Raw genomic sequence first — 23,331 nt, 5'->3', positions numbered from 1 at the left:
AACAACTCTTTGAAGTCCATAATAAATTATTAAAAGTATAAATAAGTGCTGAAAAGGCCAAAATTTGAGAACTACTATCTCAGTTGGTTCAGAAAAACACCCACTGGGGATCATGACCACTCTGGGGTCAAGATCACTCTGACCCCACCCTCCTCCCTCCTTCCTAAAAGCACTCTCCAAGCCTCTTGCCATGACCAGTTCCTCTTGTAAGCCATTATATGATCACACTTTCTAAGGCATGATTCTGATCCTACCCCTTCCCTATTAAATAATCTCAAACCGTTCTTCAAGATGTAGAGAGTGATAACCAAAAAATTTCAGAAAACTCCATGATCTGGCCTTAGGCTATTTTACCAATGTCATGTACACATCAACCCTACTATTATTTAGGTGCATTCTTGGAAGCAGATGTTACAAGAGAGTCTATGAGAAATGATCCCTGCCATCAGTGGACTCAGAGTTTATGTGAAACAAAGAGAAATAAGGCAAGTATCCTTCATTTTCTGTCCTCATTTTCCAAATATCTGCTGTAGTAATGTATTTTTTACCCTAAATTCACTGACCAAATCAAAAACTCTATAATGACCTGTGAACATCCACCAGCAGAAAGCTTTCAGTTGCATGCAAATCTATGTAAGGTAACAAAGATGGCAATTCAGTTATATCTCAGTTCTTGTCCTTAAAGGCTTATGCTTTGTGCCCAGCATAAATGTACTGGGCATCACTGCTACCATCTTCCAAGCACTATTGGTGAAAATGTGTTCTTCAAATGTGGAAAAACCTGAGAAGAAAGTGAGCATAGAGAAAGCTGAAGGTGATGGCACACAGTATTGGAGGGCAGTGCATAAGACGTGATCTCAGCATGTCCACACCTCACAACACAGCAAAGTTGCTCCTGGGAAGCTGAATTGTGTTACTTGAACCAACACCATACATAAAAAACTAGAGAAACTCCCTGTGCAGTAGACTGATAAGTCATTCTCAGTGTAGGAGACCACTGAGTACCAGGCTGGTACAGGAGATGACAAACACCTTCAATGATATGATGCTCAGTGGCTCAGTCGTGTTCGACTGTTTGTGACCCCCATGGACTGTAGCCCGCCAGGCTCCTCTGTCCATGGGATTTCCCAAGCAAGAATACTGGAGTGGGTTTCCATTCCTCCTCCAGGGGATTGTCCTGACCCAGGGATCGAACCCACATCACGGAAGAATTCTTTACCACTGAGCCACCGGGGAAGCCCAAGGCAGTTGCAAAGTGAAGGAACATGATGTCAGCAAAGCAGGTGAGTATCAAAGCAAGACTGGGAGAACAGTGATAAAACAGTGCAAGCTGTGGGTCACGGGTGAAGTGGCCTCCCCTCACAGTGAGATATGCTATCTTCCTCCAATGAACTGCTGAAAACTATCATCAAAGACAGTTCCCCACAAGGGAAACAGTCAATTATAATGCCATGTCATCCCACAGGGTTAGTCAAAAGAAAGAAGTACCTAGACATTAAGCTTCCAAAGAAGGCTAAACTCCTGTGAGACAGGAACCTTGCTGGTGAACTACTGTGAAAAACATCATCTCAAAGGGGCCACTGCTGACAGCAATGCCTGTTAGGATATGAATGAAGTATTTAAATCAGAAAGCCCAGATGATGGAGGAGACAGGTGAGGCTTAAGGAAGGAAGTGTCTATCACCACTCAACCAAGGGAAAACCCTGCAAAGAAGACAGTTTTGAAAACAGATTAATACTATTTGAGATTCTTCTAGTGTTATCAAGAAGATACTAGCCAGCTTAAGGAAAGTACGTGGAACTTCATTTTTAAACCTTGATTTAAAGATCAATGATCATCAATAAGAGAATCATCACTGTACATATGATAGATAATGTTAGAAATGCAGCCCAAATGAGCACAGAACACAAGCCTGAATGACTTACTGTCACTGTACTAATGTTAGTGAAAAATGTTAATGCCTAGTCTTAGCCATCACAAACAGAACAAAGAGATGCACTCTGTCTTCAAACATCTGTGGAAGTATGGCTATTGGCTATCCCAGAAATATTATACCTTCTTTTTTTCCCTTAAGATATGGGTTTATTTTAATGTCCCTTAGTCAAGCTGAATCATCCCACATAGTTACAGCACCTTTTTCTCCCTGTTCATCTTTTCTCTTTATCTGTTGTTTTTGTGTTTGTTTGGTGAAGTAACTCCCATGTTTCTATAAACAGAGAACTAATTTTTTTTAATGAACAGTGTACAAAGGTTAATTAAAACTTTTTCTTTTTCCTTCCATGCTGCACAGTTTTCAGGATCTTAGTTCCCAACCAGGGATAGAACACAGACCTGTGTCAGTGAAAGCACGGAGTCCTAACCACTGGACCACCAGGGAATTTCCTAATTAAAACTTCCTTTATCAGTATACCAGTCCTTAGTAAAATATAACCAAAATAAGAGTTTCAGATCTTGGGACTCTTATGTTTGTTACTGTTTCCAAGGACTCATCAAACGCCACCCAAAAACACAGGTGGCTCTATTTCTAAGTTCAGGAACTTCTTTACTTACAGAAGGTCCCGGACATTACCAAATTTCATTTCAGATTCTTAACATAATCAATATAAATATAGTCATAGTCAAGATATCAACATAGTCATAACTAAAAACATTCAGAATTTTACCTATATCTTAAAAAAGTTTTGAGAATCCTTCCCCAAAAGCAAATAATTTGTGCCTCTGTATTAGGAGTTGGCAAACCTTTTCTGCAAAGGACTTAGCTTTTATGGGCCATACAATCTGTCACAATGACTCAACTCTCCCACTGTAGTGCAAAAAAGCCATATATAATATGTAGATGGACAATAAGGCTATGCTCCAATAAAACTTCATTTACAAAGACAAGCAAGGCTTTGCATCATACATTCAAAGACTGGGCTTTGTCATGTCATGCCTTTGATAGGCTTGGCATTCTGGTTTAAAAAGTAGTAACAGGAGGGAGGAGGGTTCAGGATGGGGAACACATGTATACCTGTGGCGGATTCATTTCGATATTTGGCAAAACTAATACAATTTTGTAAAGTTTAAAAATAAAATTAAATTAAAAAAAAAAAGAAAAGAAAAACTAAAACATAAAAATAAATAAATAAATAAGAAAAAAAAAAAGGTAGTAACTACCTTAAGGGCTTCCCTGGTGGCTCAGTGGTAAAAGAATCCACCTGCCAATGCAGGAGATAAGGACTTGATCCCTGGATCGGGAAGATCCCCTGAAGAAGGAAATGGCAACCCACTCTAGTAATCTTGCCTAGGAAACCCCATGGACAGAGGAGCCTGGCGGGCTACAGTCCATGGGGTCACAAGAGTCAAGACATGACTGAGCAACTAAACAACAGCAACTTCCTTACATCATGCTACTGTTACTGCTGCCAGAGGCCACTGCCCATGGTGCTGAGATTTTTAAGTATATCCTAAGGAAATCAAGCTCTGAAAACATCAGTCGAATGAAAGAGGGACCAAGACTTCTCCCCTGGAATCTCCAGACCCTAGTCCCTTTACTATAAGACTGATGGTCCTCAACCAGTCCTTTACGAACACCCTCACCCCTAATTCCTATGTTGTACCCACAACTGGATCAACACTACAACGGCACCCCTTTCTGTCCCTTAACAGACTTCCTTGGTGCTACAAGATAAATATCCGAGCAGGAGGGGCCCCTACAATCCATCTCCCACCAGGCTGATCTTCTCTCTCAGATCCCACAGCCACTATTCCAGGTCTGCCTCACTCTCCTTAAGCCCAAGCTCACCAAAAAGCCTTCAAATTCAGTTTTTAAAAAAAGAAAGAGGGGAGAGACAAATTATTAAGTGCAATCTTATCCTCCAATTTATCTAGTTTCTGTCCCATTCTTCTCTCCCCTCCCTCTACCTGTCTTGAACTTGCTCATCTAGAGCAAGCTCATCTCTCCTACAAAAAAAATTCTTCCTTCTACACCAAGCTACTCAAAGTGCCTCTCTGGGCTCCCTGGAACCCCACACCTGTCCCCCAAGTCTGTGAATTACCTGAGAACCAGGATCCTTATTCACCTGTGCACCCTGCACAAACTGTTTCTCTTACCTTCCCCACACCCTCTCTAGGAACTCCTATCCCCACCAATAGAAGGTTATGAATTTTGAATCCTTCTTTTAACATGAAAAGGAGTAGCCATAACTAGAAATTAGGCAGGAAAGTGAACTACAATTTGATGACTATGCTGCTGCTGCTAAGTCGCTTCAGTCGTGTCCGACTCTGTGCGATCCCATAGATGGCAGCCCACCAGGCTTCCTGTCCCTGGGATTCTCCAGGCAAGAACACTGGAGTGGGTTGCCATTTCCTTCTCCAATGCATGAAAGTGAAAAGTGAAAGTGAAGTCGCTCAGTCGTGTCTGACTCTTAGCGACCCCATGGACTACAGCCTACCAGGCTCCTCCGTCCATGGGATTTTCTAGGCAAAAGTACTGGAGTGGGGTGCCATTGCCTTCTCCGTTGATGACTATAATCCCTTTCAAAATAATGCCATGAACCATAACAAACCAACATCCAATACAATTTAAATATTGAACTGCACAGTTAAACAATGCAAAGATATAACAGGAAAGAGCAAAACAACACACAAGCTTTTTCCAGTGCACATTCATTGCAATGACTTCAAATGTTCCTGACACAAGTTATTATTACACTCACTCTTCATTACTCTCTTTAATGCACTCTTTCTCTTGTTGCTCTCCATCTACCTCAAGGGGGCAAATACAAGTTACTCTTCATTTGCTTGAATTTAGTTGTCTTGAGTGTGATTGGTTTTGTTTACCAGTACCAGTTCACAACATCTCTCATGTCTTTCTTTATGCTACAAAAGCACTGAAAATGTCAGCTCAGTTCTGGAGTTACTAAATGCCCCTATAGAAATTCCATAAAATACTATGCCTTGTAGGTCCTACCAAAATGACAGATTTCTGGCTCCAAAACTTGTAAATAATGAGGGTGCTTTAAAAACTGCATGTTTACAAACCAGTGAATTTTGTTCATCGAATTTTAATAACTAAAGTTACTCAAATCTGAAGTCTAAAGTCAATGTTCCCTTGAAGCAATGCCATTGTGTAACTGGTTTTCAAACACAAGCAGTAAATTAATAAGCACTACAAAACTAAGCCCATCAGCCTCATCTGTGCTGTCAACAATTATATTATTTTACTATCAAATATGAAAAGCTAGTTCAGGGCAGCTTTATGTCAACTGTTCTGAAAATCATATGCTGTTTCTACTCCATAATTATATTTGCAAAAAAGGAACAAAAAGCTCAATGACCCCAAGGTGTGGTTAGAAAAAAATCTTGATTAAGTTTTATTTTTGAGCCTTAAGAAACACAACCTCTCAGCCCAAAATCCAGATGATTCCTCAGCTGCCTTCCTTTCAGAAACCTGAAAACTTGCCAGGATACCAGAGGGAAGAAACCACAGAGAAGACACAAAATAAACCATGAGCTCAGGGGACATTCGTAGGTGACACAGACCTAGCTTTACACATTTCCACAACTGTGAGACTGACTCTACGTAATCACTTCCTTAAAACTGGTGTGGAGAAGAGGGGCACCTAGCAGCCTACCAGCCTCATAACTTTGAGAAAACACTAACTTTTCTGGGCCTCAACTGAAAATACCAACAGTATTCGTTTGGCCTCACCCATTTCAAGATGCCATCTTCTGTAAGGAAGATTTAGGACTAATGGCACCCATTTTCTTAAATGTAAGTAAACAAAACACGCAAACTTAAAAGAGATTTGTCGCTATTAAAGAATAAATCAATAAGAATATACTTGGAGTACAAATGAATCACTTTGCTATACAGCAGAATTTAACACAACATTGTAAATCAAATATACTTCAATTTTTTAAAAGGAGGGAAAAAGAACATAAGTGGAATTGAAATACCAAAAAACATAGCAAAGACTTAATATAAGGTACAATCTGAAACCGCTGGAGCTAGAATGCACTGAAATGATCCTCTGGAGAGCAATACTGAAAATGCTTCTAAAGCAAAGCACCTCAGCCTTTGAGGTGGGAAAACACAAACACACATGCAAGCATATATATACACTAACGTAAAAGGCCAAAAGGAAACCACAGAGGTTATGTTTGTTTGGTAAGCTTATAAGTAATCTTTTCTTCATTTTTTTCTCTATTTTTAAATTTTTCTATACAAGTATGTACTAACTTAACAATACATTATCAATATGGAGGTTACTTACACTGGTGAAAATCCAAAAGGGGGAAAGAGAAAGAATGTTTTCCCTTTTTTAACTTGTAATATTCCAAACATATTCCATACATATTTTAAACATCATGTATCCATCATCTAGCTTCATTTGCCAATACTTGGCCAATCTTCACTCAACTATATCCATTCCACTTTATGTCCTGAGATATTTTAAAAACAAATTCCAGAACACATGTTATTTTACCTATATATTTTTCAGTGTATAGTCTCAATTTATAAGGAAAACATATGTGTCTATGTGCATGTGTATATATATATCTAGGTATACATATTAATGTTAAGTGTGTGTGTGTGTGTGTGTGTGTGTGTGTGTGTGTGTGTGTGTGTGTTTGCAGAAACCTGCAAACTTGCCAGGATACCATAGGGAAGAAGCCACAGAGAAGACACAAAATAAAAACATATATAAAAACATATACAAAATAAAAAAATATATATATAAATAAAAACATATACAAAAAGTATATTCTTTTTCCCTACTTTTAAAAAATTGAAGTATATTTGATTTACAATGTTGTGTTAAATTCTGCTGTATAGCAAAGTGATTCATTTGTACTCCAAGTATATTCTTATTGATTTATTCTTTAGTAAAGACAGAGCCACCATGCCATCATCACATTGAATAGGACATCAGTAATTTCACAGTATCACCTAATACCCAGCCCATTTTCAAAAATAACAATGGTTTTTTCGGACTTCCTTGGTGGCACAGTGGACAAGAGTCTGCCTGCCAATGCAGGGAACATGAGTTTGATCCCTGGCTGGAAAGATTCACCTGGCGAGGAGCAACTAAGCCCATGCATCACAACTTCTAAGGCTGCGCTGGTAGAGCCTGCGAGTCACAACTACTGAGCCAGCGCGCTCCAACTACTGAAGCCTATCTGCTTAGAGCCTGTGCTCTGCAACGGAGAAGCCACCACAATGAGAAGCCCATGCACCACAACTAGAGAGTAGCCCCCACTCTGCAACTAGAGAAAGCCTGCATGCGGCAATGGAGACCCAGCACAGCCAAAAATATACTACTTTTTTAAAACATAAAGGGAAATTCTTGACTGGATCCTTCATATGGGGGAAAAAAGCAGTTTATAAAGAACATTACTGGGAAACTTAGGAATCTATGAACATAGTCTCTATATGAGATACTATTATATAAATGTTGAAAGTCACTCAGTCATGTCTGACTCTTTGCAACCCCATGGAGCATACAGTCCATGGAATTCTCCAGGCCAGAATACTGGAGTGAGTGGCCCTTCCCTTCTCCAGGGGATCTTCCCAACCCAGGGATGAAACCTAGGTCTCCCACATTGCAGGCAGATTCTTACCAGCTGAGCCACAAGGGAAGCCCAATATAAATCTTAAATTGCCTTATAACTGAAAGATTCATGCTGAAATAATTAAAGGTGAACTGTCATGATGTTTGTAACTCACTCTCAAATGTTACAGCAAAGGGACAGAGAGACAGAAACAAAGATAGAGTGACAGAGAAACAAAAAGCAAATGCAGCAAAATTAACCACTCGTGAATCCACGTAAAAGCATCAAGTGTTCACTGCATTACTTCAACTTTTTGGTAGGCAAGAAATTTTTCAAAATAAAGCAATGGAAAATGTAAAAAAGGTTTCAAAAGGAAAAAAATTTAATAGGATTTTAAGTATTGGGGGAGGCAAGAAGGGTAACATTATATCAAGCAGATTATGTTCTCATGAAAAATAACTGGAAAGACTGCAATGTGTATTTAAAAACAATTCCTCACAATTTGGGGGCAGTAAAAAAAAAAAAAATATAAGTATGTTACAGGAAAGTAAATTAAAGTAAAGTCACTCAGTCGTGTCCGACTCTTTGCGACCCCATGAACTATAGCCTACCAAGCTCCTCTGTCTGGGATTTTCCAGGTGAGAGTACTGGAATGGGGTGCCATTTCCTTCTCCAGGGGATCTTCCCGACCCAGGGATAGAACCTGGGTCTCCAGCATTGCAGACAGATACTTTACCATCTGAGCCACAACACATATTAATACTACTTTTTTTCTTAAGGTGGTACTATTATGAATAATATTTCCTGTTTCCCAAGTATTTTTATAATGTACTTTTGCTTTTAAAAATTTTGAGTGTAATTTAAAGACTAACTGGATAACTACATACTATTTTACTGTTGAACAGTCTCAGGTATTTGTACAATTAGCTGGTTTCAATTTAAAACGCAGCAGCAGTAGCAATCACACTGATGTCTTTATTTCCTCTTGTCCTATGAGGAGTTATGGATCACACAAAGCACAACAAATAACTGCTTCTCAACCACCCGAAACGGTAACAAAAAGAGTAATATGAAATGACACCTTATAAGACCCACTGTAATGGAAATATACCTCATCATATATGCTCCCATTAATGTCTGCACCGTAAATGGGCGCCACAAAGGTTAAGTTCTTCCAGTACTTGCGCTCCAAATCTTCATAATCCAAGTATCTTGGGGTGCAGTACCTGGAAAAGGGAGAGGAAACAAAGCACAAACAGTAAAGACAATTTTAAGGTTTTCCCTACCCATCACCTTCTAAACAAAATTCTATCAAAATGAAAATACTGCATCCTCATGCTGTCAAATCTAACAAGTATATATGTAAATGTATTTATCATAGATCTCTCAAAGCTCTCCTAAATAATTCTATATAAAAACTTCTTTTTTTGATTAAAAAATACACTTCCATGAAAGTACCAACAACAGAAGCAAAAAGTTAGTTAAAACTCATTATTTTATCCTTCAAAACATTTTCTAAACTCTTTAACCAATTATACTATACTTGAACAATTTAAAATGTATGAAGTAGAGATTCCACTAAAATTTAGTGTAAATGAAATAAGCTATTTAATACTTGAAGGATGACTCTGGAAAGAAAAATTAGGAAAAAAAAAGAATGACTCTGAAAATGGGCACTAGAAGATGGAGAACAGAATACAATAAACAGTTTATAAGAAATTGGATAAAATTGCTTCTGTAATCTTGTTTTGGCATTGAACTTTTTATAAGAGTTCTTACAGAGTATGAAAGCAAACCAATCCAGTCTATGATTAAAGTTTTACATTCTCAATTGAGATCTGAAACAATACAACAACAACAAAAAAAAAAACTCAAGATAAACTTGAATTAACTATCAAATGTTTAATTCCTTGGGAATAGCAATTATGCTCTATAACAGGAACTTCCTATAGAATAAAAGCTTCTTCAACTACCATCAAGTGCTTACTATGTCAAATACAGGTTGTTTTTTTTAAGATCATCCAAAGGACTCAATGTAATGCATACCCATCCAGGGAATTTAGACAATGATGTTTTTAGGTTGGATAGTGATTGGTTTGGTGGGGAAGTGGTGTTTCTAGATTAATGTTTTGATCTAAGACCTTAACTATCATATCAAAAAATTTTTTTAAGGTAATTTAATAATAACTGTACAGTTTCTAAATATATCCACAAATTCTTTGATACATCTCCCTTCAAGATATACAGCTTAATTCTCCTCCCCTTAAATATGGGCTGCACTTGGCATATAACAAATAGAACATGGCAGAAATGATAGTCAACAAACAGGTAATGAAAAGACAGTTTGTTTTCCATCTTGGTAACTTCTGGATCACTTGCTTCGGAAGAAGTTAGATGCCACACAACACAAGGAATAGCTCTTGCAGCAAGGAACTCAGGACTCCAGCCAACAGCCACATAAGGGAAGGAATCTTGGAAGAAAATCCTCTAGACACAGTCAAGTCTTCAGGTGACAGCAACCCCACCCAACGTGACTATAAATAACCTCATGCAAGGTCCTGAACCACAGCCACCCTGCTAAGCCACTCTTAGCCTCCTGACCTTTAGAAACTGAGATGTTAAATGTTTACTGATCTGAGATACTAAGGTTTGGGGTCATTCATTACATAGCAACAGGTGACTAATACAATAATGGTGGCCATTCAAGACATTCAAGGATTTTCCTTTCTTTTTTTTTTTAAACCATTTATTTGGCTGTGCCCAGCCTTAGTTACAGCATGTAGGATCTATTTCCCTGACCAGGGATTGAACCCAGGCCCCCAGCATTGAGAGCACAGTCTTAGCCATTGGACCACTAGGAAAATCCCCAAGGATTTTCTTTTTAAATTATTCTTCTAATATCTGTAACATATCATTTAAGACTTAAACATTATCACACACAGAAGAAATTGCCTAACAAAGAGGAGTCAAGCGTAGAAACAAAAACTCAAGGTAAAAGACAGGGACAAAAATCCATTTACAGATACTATGAATGAGATGATAAAATGAGGAACAATTTTTCTAGAAGGCAGACAACCACCTAAAAAACAGAAACAGTTAAATGGGAAATGAAATAGACTATGCAGAAGGCTCCCACTCTTCACAAGCTTCCATCTCCTTGGTTTCTTACCATATTCATCTACATCTTTGAAAGAAATAAAAACAGCACACTGAATCTACTCACTTGCCACTGTTGGCCAGCTGCCTGAACTCCTTCACTGTCATGGCTTTTTTCTGGATGTTGTACTGAGTGAACAGTCCTGACTGCCCTGTGACCATCTGCTGAATCGGAGCTGGAATAAGCAAGTTGTCAATGTCATCATAGCACTGCCTAGGCTTCCACTCCTTAGGAGGAATCACCTAAAAGTAAAATAATAAAATGTTATTTGGAAAACATTCCACATTGTTATTTAGCTCTCATGTTCCAGCAGAATACAAGAATTCCTCATCTTTTCTATGACAAACGTGTAAAAGAACTGTGGAGATTTACATTAAAGGAAATGATTTCACTCTCCCCAACATTTACCTTATGACATGACATTTTTAAACAAAATTTACTGAGTACTCACTATACCAAATACTGAACTTGCATTAATTATTTTTACTTGATATAGTTAACCTATTATCAAGGTAAAATGGAGAGATACACAGAAATAAAATAACTTGCCAAAGTTTAAATGCTGTTTGTATTATCATGAGAAAAATAAGTACTGTGCTTAGTTCAGCTGGTAAAGAATCCACACGCAATGCAGGAGACCCCAGTTTGATTCCTGGATTGGGAAGATCCCCTGAAGAAGGAATAGGCTACCCACTCCACTATTCTTCGGCTTCCCTGGTGACTCAGATGGTAAAGAATCCACCTGCAATGCAGGAGACCTGGGTTTGATCCCTGGGTTGGGAAGATCCGCTGGAGGAGGGCATGGCAACCCACTCCAGTATTCTTGCCTGGAGAATCCACATGGCAGGCTGGCAGGCTACAGTCCATGGAGTCGCAAAGAGTCACAATTGAGTGACTAAGCACAGCACAGTAGCAGTGCTTAGTCAAGATCATTTCTTTAAATACCTCTCATCAGTTCAGTTCAGTTCAGTCACTCAGTCGTGTCCAACTTTTTGCGACCCCATGAATTGCAGCACGCCAGGCCTCCCTGTCCATCACCAACTCCCAGAGTTCACTCAGACTCACGTCCATCAAGTCAGTGATGCCATCCAGCCATCTCATCCTCTGGCGTCCCCTTCTCCTCCTGCCCCCAATCCCTCCCAGAATCAGTCTTTTCCAATGAGTCAACTCTTCGCATGAGGTAGCCAAAGGACTGGAGTTTCAGCTTCAGCATTATTCCCTCCAAAGAAATCCCAGGGCTGATCTTCAGAATGGACTGGTTGGGTCTCCTTGCAGTCCAAGGGACTCTCAAGAGTCTTCTCCAACACCACAGTTCAAAAGCATCAATTCTTCGGCGCTCAGCCTTCTTCACAGTCCAACTCTCACATCCATACATGACCACAGGAAAAACCATAGCCTTGACTAGACGGCTAAGTAAATATAGCAAATGAGAGTGGAATGCTAGTAAATGTTTAACAACTAACTTTCTGGGGAGATGGGGAAACCCTGATTCATAGCTTTGGCCTATTTCCTTGGTGTAACTACTCCTGCCACGGCAAATTTGAGCTCAGCAATGTGACATCACTGAATATGAGGTTGAAAAGACATGCACTCTCAATTCTCATGTGCCTGTATGAAGCAGCTCAGCACACCATTTTCCCTGAGTATTTAAACACTTAATTACTAATGATGAAAAGAGCATCAACAATAAGACCAAAAATACATATTCCTATGATTAAAAATTAGAAAGAACAAAGTTTTGAATTGAGTAATGGTTTATAGCTTTTATCTACCTTTAGAAGTTGTCTTAATTTTTTAAGACAAAGTTCTTTTAAAAATTCAATTGCAAAATACAGATAGCACACGTATAGAAAATGCACAATCATAAATATGTATCTCTGTGAGTTATTATAAAACAAACACCAGAGTATCCACTGTCACATGTGAGAAATAGGATACTGCTTGTACCCCCAGAGATCCTGGTACCCTTTTCTACACACATCCCCCTCTTGCTCACAAAGTGTTCACTATCATGGCACTTAGGTATTCATTTCCTTGTTGGGTTTTATAGTTTTATGTCTGTGTATGCAACCCTAACAAGATTTTTAAATGTATAAAAATGTAAGCATACATATACAAATGTGTGTGTGTGTGTGTACACACACACACACTCCTTATCTTTTCTATTTTACTCGATATTTTTGTGAGATTCAAACACGATAACCTAGGTTGCTGGAGTTTGTTGGTTTTCATTCCTACTTAGTATGCCTTTGTATGAATATTTATGTTAAGAAATAACTATTTCGTGATCACTTGTTTTTTTCTAATTATCGGCAACTGCAAACAATACTGCTATTAATATAGATGCATGCACCTTCTGCAGCATGTGAGCACACAGTTCTCTAAAATACACACCCATGCAGAGATCCTAACAGTGAAATTGCTGTGACACAGGATATGCACAGATCAAATTTAATCATTATTACCAAACTTCTGCCAAAGTGATTGTACCATTTCACAGTCCCACCAGCAATGTGTGAAAAGTCCCTATTGCTCCACATCTTCATTATCACTTTGTAGTGCTGATCTGGTAAACGTGTAATGGTACTCAAGTAGGTATTTGATTAGCATCTTCTGGTAACTAAAGAAATCTCTTCATATATTCATTGACCCTATAGATATCCTTTTTCAAAAAAGTATTTATTTAAGCCTCTTGCCCATTTTACTATTGCATTGTCAGCCCTTTTTTTTTATTAATGTATAGAATTCTGCATAGAGTCTGGTTATTCTTGAGTGTGTACATTTGCAAGTACCTATATATATACGTGTGTGTGTACATATATCAGATATCTTTTCTTACCCTGAAACTTGCCCTTCAACCTCCTTAACTGTTCCATTCAGTTCATTCGCTCAGTTGTGTCTGACTCTGCAACTCCATGGACTGCAGCACACCAGGCCTCTCTGTCCATCACCAACTCCCGGAGCTTACTCAAACTCATGTCCATTGAGTTGGTGATGCCATCCAACCATCTCATCCTCTGTCATCTCCTTTTCCTCCTGCCTTCAATCTTTCCCAGCATCAGGGTCTTTTCCAGTGAGTTGGTTCTTCATATCAGGTGGCCAAAGTATTGGAGTTTCAGTTTCACCATCAGTCCTTCCAATGAATATTCAGGAATGATTTCCTTTAGGATGGACTGGTTGGATCTCCTTGCAGTCCGAGGGACTCTCAAGAGTCTTCTCCAACACCACAGTTCAAAAGCATCAATTCTTCGGCACTCAGCTTTCTTTATAGTCCAACTCTCACATCCATACATGACTACTGGAAAAACCATAGCCTTGACTAGATGGACCTTTGTTGACAAAGTAATGTCTCTGCTTTTTAATATGCTGTCTAGGTTGGTCATAACTTTTCTTCCAAGGAGCAAGTGTCTTTTAATTTCATGGCTGCAGTCACCATGTGCAGTGATTTTGGAGCCCAAGAAAATAAAGTCTGTCACTGTTTCCACTGGTTCCCCATCTATTTGCCATGAAGTGATGGGGCCAGATGCCATGATCTTAGTTTTCTGAATGTTTAGTTTTAAGACAACTTTTTCACTCTCCTCTTTCACCTTCATCAAGAGGCTCTTCTTTAGTTTAGTTCTCCTTAACTGTATCTTTTGATAAATATAAGTTCTTCATTTTAATATGGGCTTGCCTGATAGCTCAGTTGGTAAAGAATCCACCCGCAATGCAAGAGATCCTGGGTCAATTCCTGGGTCAGGAAGATCCATTGGAGAAGGGAGAGGCTACCCACTCCAGTATTCTTGGGCTTCCCTTGTGGCTCAGCTGGTAAAGAATCCACCTGCAATGCAGGAGACCTGGATTCGATCCCTGGATTGGGAAGATTCCCCTAGAGAAGGGAAAGGCTACCCACTCCAATATTCTGGCCTGCAGAATTCCATGGTCTGTATAGTCCATGGGATCACAAAGAGTCATACATTTTAATATAATCCAATTTCTTCATTTTTGCCTTGATCTTCTGTTTAAAAAAATATAATTCCCTAGTTGAGAGAATGCATACATTCTATTTTGTGTTCTAAGAGCTTTAAGATTTTGTCTTTCACATTTGTATCTACACTGCACCTGCAACTGACTTTTGTGAAAGGTTCTGAGTTAGGCTTCATCAGATAAGAAAACCTGGAGTCAGGGAATGTGTGACTTGGCCAATGTTACACAATCGATAAATGGCTTGTTGTTATTGTTCAGTCACGAAGTCAGGTCCGACTCTTTGCGATCCCATGAAGCGCAGCATGCTAGGCTTCTCTGTCCAACACTACCTCCCTGAGTTTGCTCAAACCCACAACCATTGAGTCAGTGATGCCATCCAACAATCTCAAGCTCTGTTGCCCTTCTCCTCTTGCCCTCAATTTTTCCCAGCATCAGGGTCTTTTCCAATGAGTCAGCTCTTCACATCAAGTGGCCAAAGTATCGGAGTTTCAGTTTCACCATCATTCCTTCCAGTGAATATTCAAGACTGAGTTCCTTTAGGATGGACTGGTTGGATGTCCTTGCAGTCCAAGGGACTCTCAGGAGTCTTCTACAGCACCACGGTTTAAAAGCATCAATTCTTCAGCGTTCAGCCTTCTTTATGGTCCAACTCTCACATCCATACTTGACTACTGGAAAAACCACAGCTTTGAATACATGGACCTTTGTCTGCAAAGTGATGTCTCTGCTTTTTATTTTTTTTTTTTTTATTTTTGTGTGTGTGTCTCTGCTTTTTAATACACTGTCTAGGTTTGTCATAGCTATTCATCCAAAAAGCAAGTGTCTTTTAATTTTGTGGCTGCAGTCACCGCACACATTGATTTTGGAGCCCAAGAAAATGAAATCTGACACTGTTTCCACATTTTCCCCATCCATGTACCATGAAGGGATAAGACTGTGTGCCATGACCTTAGTTTTCTGAATGTTGAGTTTTAAGCCAGCTTTTTCACTCTCCTCTTTCATCTTCATCAAGAGACCCTTTAGTTCCTCTTCACTTTCTGCCAATAAATGAATATTAACTCAAAAAAGAGATTGGGGAATCTTTAAACTCTAAGCTTAATTTAATTTTCATCAGCAATAAGGTAATATTACACATTTGATTTTTCTCTAAGGTATGCTGGTTTAAAATGGCACCAGAGATAATCACACTTTACACTACTAAGAACACATACTCAATATTTTAAGAATGCGGACAACCGTCCCAAACGGATAAACATACTTACACTCTCTTGATCATATTCTGAAAGGGCAAAGGATAATAATGAAGAATTTTATAAATACTAACTTTTTCTTCATCAGAAATGAAAGTGTTTATTCAAAAAAATAAAGCACATATTTATTCGGGCTCCTGCTTGGAAATATATCTACAATCAAAACCAACATTATATTTAGAGTTAAATATTTTCCAGTGTTGTAAAAAACAGGCAGTTGTTCATCCCAAAAACACTGTGTAGCAAATTTTCTTCTCTAAAGTTAAATAACACAATACATTTACAAAAATCTAAATATTATCTTCATAATTATTCTGAGCTTGTATTCATTTACTCCAATTAAAGTTTAAAGTGTTCAGACAGAACTTTAAAAATCAGTAAGTTCAGGCCTATGACAAAAATTTTATTTTTCAACTATAATTTAAAATCTTAACACACCATATTTTCTCACATAGGAAATGGAAGCACAATATATAATACTTAGGACTTTAAAATACTCAAAAGTTAAACTTTTACTTGTAAGGGCTCAAAAGGAAGGAAATCCATTTCTCCTGACGTTTACCTTCCTGATTATATCAAAATAGAAATATATGTTTTATATTAATATTTCCCCAGCCCCAGCTTGGGCCCTATACAAGTAAAAATTATCTAACTGAAATCTGTATTTGCATTACTGATCTTGAACTCTGTTGCCATTACTACCACCGACCAACTGAGAAAGGGGCACGAGGAGGAAGGCAGTGCTTCTCCCATCTTTCTGCACCTATGGACACAGACGGCTATCTGCCACCTCCACACTACTCTTGAAGCTCTCTACTCTAGACGATAACCTCAGGCCCAGGACAGAGTATGTCCATAATACTGCTGTGGAAGAATTTGGCCATTCGTCATGTAATAATGTTTCCTTATAACCTTTCTCCACAAAAACGTACAAGTTTCACATTTAAGGACACTGTCATTTTTCACTTTCCCAATTAGACCAACAACTCTAGGTAGAAAGTTAGGGTATCAAACCTCTCACTCGGGGGGGGGGGGGAGGCGGGGGCAGGGGGAACATTAAATAAGTATAAATCTAAAAACTGTTACCAACCAAGGCAGACTGTAATCTGAAGCCAAAGTCACTATTCAACCACTTTGTTCAAACCAATCAAATTGATCTTAATCAAAAATTAAGACCAATTCATTAAATGATGCATTAACAAAGAATTTCACAGATGGCTCTGTTCCCCAGGGCTAGCCCTCAAAACAAATATCAACATTAATGCAGTTTTAATGTATACAATTTCATTTTATTTGGTGGTTTTATATATTTGCTATTGCTGCAACTTCCAGAAGAAGGGTGAAACTGAGGTGAAAAAAGTAGGTGAAACTGAGTCTTTGTGACCTGATGTAAAAGATGGCAAGTGACTAAAAAAACCGTTCATTGTATTCCTAGTATAAGTAAAAGGAAATTACTGTATATCAAATCACTATCTCCATCTTTGCCAATGAGTCTCACTTGATAAAGAACATCTGGACTCAGGCTGGTGTCTGGTTCAACACTCAGAAAATTAACTGTAGTTCTCATTAACTCCGCTCTGTCAGAGAATGTCCACAGGGGCATAGACATCCTCTCTGTACTCCAGCTCCCTCATGGGGGTAGCTGCCAATTTCTTTTCTAATGTTACTAAACGTGCCCTGGCCATGGGACGTTCACTAATCCCAAGGGAACACAGTAAGGTATACATTTTCAGGGAACAAAGAGGGAGAGCTACAGGACAAAGGGCTGCATTCAGAGTCCAGATAAGAGGACAGCCACCCAGCTCCCTGCTGCCCAAATAAAGCCCAAACCTTGCTAGCTGGTTCATTTTATTTATGATCAAAAATTTTTGTGCCAAATGATTCTGAAATACCATTCTCTTCTCTTCAACTTAAACATGCTTTTCTTCTCCTCAAAGATAACCTGCAAGTGTTAAGGTTCCAAAATTGGGATCTTTGAAAGCTAACCTAATGAACAGATTAAACTAAGGATAGCATATCTGAGAAATTCACTATAAACTTTTATCTTCTTTTTGTCTGTCTCACCCACCCCTAATCCACTCAGCTTAATATCCCTGAATTTTAAACCTTATCCAGCAGTGACTTGAACTACACAGAAAAAAATAACAGACTGCAAGGCACAGACGCCAGAACAGTCCAACACTACAAACAGCTGCATCCAGATACAGGAGGAAGACTTGAACACCGAGCCCTGCAAGCCTGGAAGTTCGTTCTGCAGCTCCTCTCAGTGCTCCTGGACCCAGCACGGAGATGGGGCTTCAAGGAGAACCATGATGAGCCACAGTAGGGAAGGCTCTGCTGGAGCTCAGGAATTTATGTGATGTTGACATGTCCACAGAAATCCGTATTATAAACTTAACATTTAGAACAATAATAAAATTAAGCAAGTACCAAGAAAATCTATTCCAAAGAAAATTTTAAATTGAAATAGATTTCCATCACAGAAAGATACACTAATCTCAGGTTAAGGTCAAACCTAGACAACCTCTTTTTCAAAGTTCTAACTCTGCAGCTACAGGACAACCGTGCAACGCAATCCTCAGCTCCTTAGCCCTCACTGCCTGTTATCCTGAGCAAGTCACAACTACCCCTGACAGCACTCCTTGATTCTGCTCTCCTCCCCCTTAAATTCATTCTTCATGTAGAAGCCACTGTGATCTTTTCAAAATTATATCACAAAACAAAACAAATAAACAGGGAATTCCCTGGCAGTCCAATGGTTGGGACTCAGCACTTTAAATGCTAGGATCTTGGGTTCCATCCTTGGTCAGGGAATTAAGATCCCGCAAGCCACACAGAGTGGCCAACAAACAAGCAGCCACCGGGTCCACCTGCCCTCTGCTTTAAGCCTATTAACGCTTCCCACTGCACTTAGAATAAAATGCCCCATGCCTTACTATCACTGGACAAGCTGTAATGAAGCTCAGGTCAGCTTCCAGGACTCTGGACTTAATATTCTATCTCCACATCTTAAAAAGACTTTCATTTATATATCCTTTAGATCTCTGCTTTCATCTCACCCCTAAAATGCCATCATTAGTATATTAGCTTCCAGAGGGCAGGGATTTTGTTCTGTCCCCTCACCTCCCCCCACCACACACACACACATCCAGCATCTGACATAGGGCCTGGCACAGAGTATGCATTCTCCACATGTGATGAACAAATAACTAAAAAGAAAATAGAATAGGCAAATCCATAGAGAAAGGAAGCAGATTAGCGGTTGCCAAGAGGCAGGGGGTAGGGGATAGCAGGGAATAGAGAATGGCTGCTGAAGGGTAGAGTTTATTGGGGCGGGGCGGGCGGGGGGGGCTGAAAATGTTCTGGAATTAGGTAGTGATGGTGGATGCACAACTCTGTGAATATACGCTCCCCCCCCAAAAAAAACCAACACTGAATTGCACACTTTAAATGGGTGAATTATATGGTATGTGAACTGTATGGTGTGTGAATTATGTCTAATAAATCTGTTATATTTTAAAACAGAAAGAATGAAGAAGGGAAGGAGGAAGAGAAAGCAGGGAGCAGCAGGGACAAAGAGGAAGAGAAGGGTAGAGGGGAGCAGAGCAGTACTCAGGCTTCAGGTTAGTACCTGCACTCTGTGAGCAACTAATGAAATCTATGAATACGCTCACATTTCTGAAACCCTTACACGGGTCTCTATGGTTTCTGGGAATCACTCTTGGTTCAGTATGGTTATTTTCTTAAAGCCCTAGAATGTAACCTAGTATAAATAGTTGAAAGAAAAATAAGATAATTATTTTTTGAAGAAATCAAATACTCCACATGGATTAACATGAACAAAGATTTTGCAAATATCTTCCTTTAGAAAAAACGAGTTCCCACATCAAGAAGACTAGAGTATAACTGAAAGGCCAAGTGATCATTTTCTGGCTTAAAAACATCTGAAGATAATCACCTTTGCAAGACCCGCTCGATGGGCTCCTTTAGATTCCATGTATGCGAGGTATCTGTTGAACTCCCGGAATTCCTCCATGGTGGGTCTGAAGGTCATGATCTTACAGCTGGGGTTGAGTGGACTCTCCACCTCGGCCACCTCCATGATGGCTGGAGCAGTCTCTACAGAGAAGATGATGCGGGCATCAGTGCTGAGTTTCTGTGTGGTAAAGTCAGTGGTCATTCCTCCCAAATAGTGGGTAAGCTTCCCCAGCAAAAACTCTTTTAGTTACTTACGATTCCCTTCTACCACCCTGTTAGCGAGACTCCCTCATCTCTCCCCGGACTCCTGAAAAGAAAAACTGCCTCTAGTTACTCCTCCTCCCAAGCTCCTACTGCTGGCATGAAATCACTGACCTAATTACATTGGTCTCCTCCTCAGAGACCTTCCTATTAAGAATGAACTTTCTAACTTTGCAAGTTTCCAGAACCATCTCTGAAACAGACGCTCATCTATGTACCTATGGAAAGGCCTGGTGCAGGTTGAGCGGTAAATGGATAATATTCCACATCCCCAGCACAGAGCCTACTCAGGCGTGCTTCTAGTCACCATGACATGCTTTCCTGTAATAACTTACAAACCAGCCCCCATCTGCGAAACCACCAGACACCAGGCTAAAGTGCTGGAGGCACAGTATAGGAGGTTATACAGCACAAGAGTAAAGAAAGGTTGTCTTCCAAGCTGACTGTCTGGAGGCCGAACAAACTTCAATACAAAAACTATACACAGGAAGAGGTAACTGACTCCATCTGAGTTACTCAGCAATGACTTCCCTGGAAAGGCGCAGAATTGAGCCTTATGAGAAGGTGCAGAGAAGTTTGTCAGATGAGAAAGAGCGTCTGAGGTGGTGGAAATATTTGAAGTCTGCAGGGATGGAGAGGGGAGGTTGGCTAGTCTGGAGGTCAGGAAGAAAAGATTCAAGAGATCAAAGTAGAAAAGTAGGTAATAGTAGTGCTGTGAAAACGCAGACTTAATCCTGCTGTCAAAGAACAGGGTGATTCCTTCCACAAACATCTACTGAACACCTGTGTGTCGGGCAAGGGAACACCATGTGCCCACCACGTGCCGTGATGAGGAGCATGGGCACGCATGCCTCAGGAAGGAGTCCCGCACATCCCACCTACAGCACCTGGCATCTGACAGCTCAAACACCTAATCCTCTCAGAACAAAACTTTCCTTTTCTCATTTTTTTAATAATAAATTCAATTTGCCTGACAAAAAGAGAAGGTGGGAAATGAGGGATGCAGTAGATAGAGGGGAAGCATGCAAGGAGATAGGAGGTTATAACAGTTGAGGGCTACATTATCTCCATGCACTGAAGATTTAAATCAGCCTCTATCTCATAAAGTGTATGTGAGCAAAATGAGCTACTCCAGAATTAAACCCTGTCACCCTCCAGGAATTTATATTCTAAACTAGAAAATAATGTGCATGGAGATATATTAATACCAAACAGAAAATATCCTGTATTCCCCCTGCCCCAGGAAGGAGGCATGCAATTTAAAAGCCTTCCAGGCCACCTCACCTGAAATGAAATGGCAACCCTTCCAGTATTCTTGCCTGAAGAATCCCATGGACAGAGGAGCCTGGCAAGCTTAAGTCCATGGGGTCACAAAGGGCTGGACACAACTGAGCGACTTCACTTCACTTTCAGGCCGCCTCACCAGCCCCGTCCCTTCAGGTGCACAGGCCCAAATCCCTGGGCTGCAGGATCCAAGTCCCACCTCTACATAGGATACATAGAGCCTTTCAGAAGCATCCAGATCAGGGCCCTTGCAAGAACTATCATGGCCGTGTCCACCATCACAGCCTGCATTATACAGTGCGTGCGTGCTAAGTCACTTCAGTCACGTCTGACTCTTTGCAGCCTACATGGGCTACATGCAGTCCCATGTAGCCTGCCAGGTTCCTCTGCCCAGGGGCTTTTCCAGACACATATGGAGTGGGTTGCCATGCCCTTCTCCAGGGGATATTCTCGACCCAGGGATCAAACCTGCCATCTCCTGCGTAAGCGGGAGGGTTCTTTACCTGCTCTGTAGCCACTTGGGAAGGCTAATATTTTACTGTATGCTTCAGTAAGACTCAGGGATTGGTGCTTCTCTAAACAAGTACAGCTCTCTATGCCCTTGCCCAAATTATTCCCTCCTGTTGGAGCAGTGTTTACCTGTTTCCTCACCTGGCAAACTCCTGTTCACTGCTGAGATTCCCAACCCTCTGAGGCAGGCCTAGGTGAGCCACCCTGTGTGTCTGGACCTCCCTCTCTGCATTCCTCTTACATCAGCTGCCTGTCCCAATGGCACCTGCATCCACACACTGAACTCCAAGCTCCTCAAGGGGAAGGCAGGTTCTCCATCTCTTTAAGCCCTGGCGTTTAGTCTGGTACCTGGCCTGGCTCGTAACATCTGCTGCAATAACTATTTGCTAACTGAATGATGGAATAAATGTCAACATGTTACTAAAGGATTTACATTGCTGCTGACACTAAATGATACCAAATGTGGCAAAAAGGAAAGCATTGGTCCCTAATGTGGAAAAGTTACTTAGAAAACAGAAATCATTTAACTGGCAGGATACAGGAATCTTAGGGCTGGTGCACTGGGATGACCCAGAGGGATGGTATGGGGAAGGAGGTTGGAGGGGTGTTCAGGATGGGGAACACGTGTACAACCATGGCGGATGCATGTTGATGTATGGCAAAACCAATACAATATTGTAAAGTAAAAAAAATAATAATAATAATAAAAATTAAATTAAATTAAAAAAAAGAGTAATAGAATATAAAAATCTGAGCAGTGAGAAAGGAGAAGCCCCTACAGCACCTCTGTAGAAACATCTGGCACTTGGAAGGCAGCCTTACTTTCCCACAGATGAAGAACAAGGGTGGCCCTGCCCGTTTCTCTAGGCAAAGGGCTTGAGAAAATGCTAAAGAAGAAACTGGAAATTCAACTGATCATTCAACTAGGTATGATCACTGAATCACCACTGAACTGATCATTCAATCAGGCACTTAGCAGTGCCTGGCTGGTGGGCAGACATTCAAGACGGAATGAAACAAAACACTAGCAGCAGTAGAGGGGAGAAACGGATGATAAGTAAGTAATAGTGCTATGAAGACATAAACCAGAAGAGGTAGCTGCTTCACACGGGGTGGGCAAGGGAAGCCTTTCAGAGGCCTGAAGGAGGGAATAAACCATGAGATATCTGGAAGAAGAGCATTTAAGGCTGAGGCAAGTGTAAGAAGCCTCTTGGGCTCTTTAAAGAACAGCAAGAAGTAGTGTGGTGAGACTCCCCTGGTGGTCCAATGGCTAAGACTCCACACTCCCAGTGGAGGGGGACCAGGGTTCAATCTCTGGTCAGGAAACTGCATGTCACAATTAAGACTCCTATGCAGCCAAATAAATAAATATTTTTTTTTAGAAGAAGA

General features: G+C 40.2%; 1 protein-coding gene across 5 annotated transcripts in view; it reads right to left on the bottom strand.

Moving 5' to 3' along the window:
• Positions 1–23,331, bottom strand: part of KDM4C (lysine demethylase 4C) — a 411,129-nt gene that overhangs the window by 359,068 nt on the left and 28,730 nt on the right. For all 5 annotated transcript variants that reach the window (XM_070375870.1, XM_070375869.1, XM_070375868.1 and 2 more), the window contains 3 exons: positions 19,868–20,028; positions 10,760–10,935; positions 8,648–8,762 (listed from right to left, as the gene is read on the bottom strand). In XM_070375870.1, the coding sequence (XP_070231971.1) occupies positions 8,648–8,762; positions 10,760–10,935; positions 19,868–20,011 (435 nt within the window). In that variant the 5' untranslated portion in view covers positions 20,012–20,028. The remainder of the gene's footprint in view (positions 1–8,647; positions 8,763–10,759; positions 10,936–19,867; positions 20,029–23,331) is intronic.

The sequence above is a fragment of the Bos mutus genome, chromosome 8, assembly GCF_027580195.1.
Source record: "Bos mutus isolate GX-2022 chromosome 8, NWIPB_WYAK_1.1, whole genome shotgun sequence".
Taxonomy (NCBI): Eukaryota; Metazoa; Chordata; class Mammalia; order Artiodactyla; family Bovidae; genus Bos; species Bos mutus.
The sequence above is the reverse complement of the archived record's forward strand: the minus strand, read 5'-3'. Positions and strand labels throughout refer to the sequence as shown.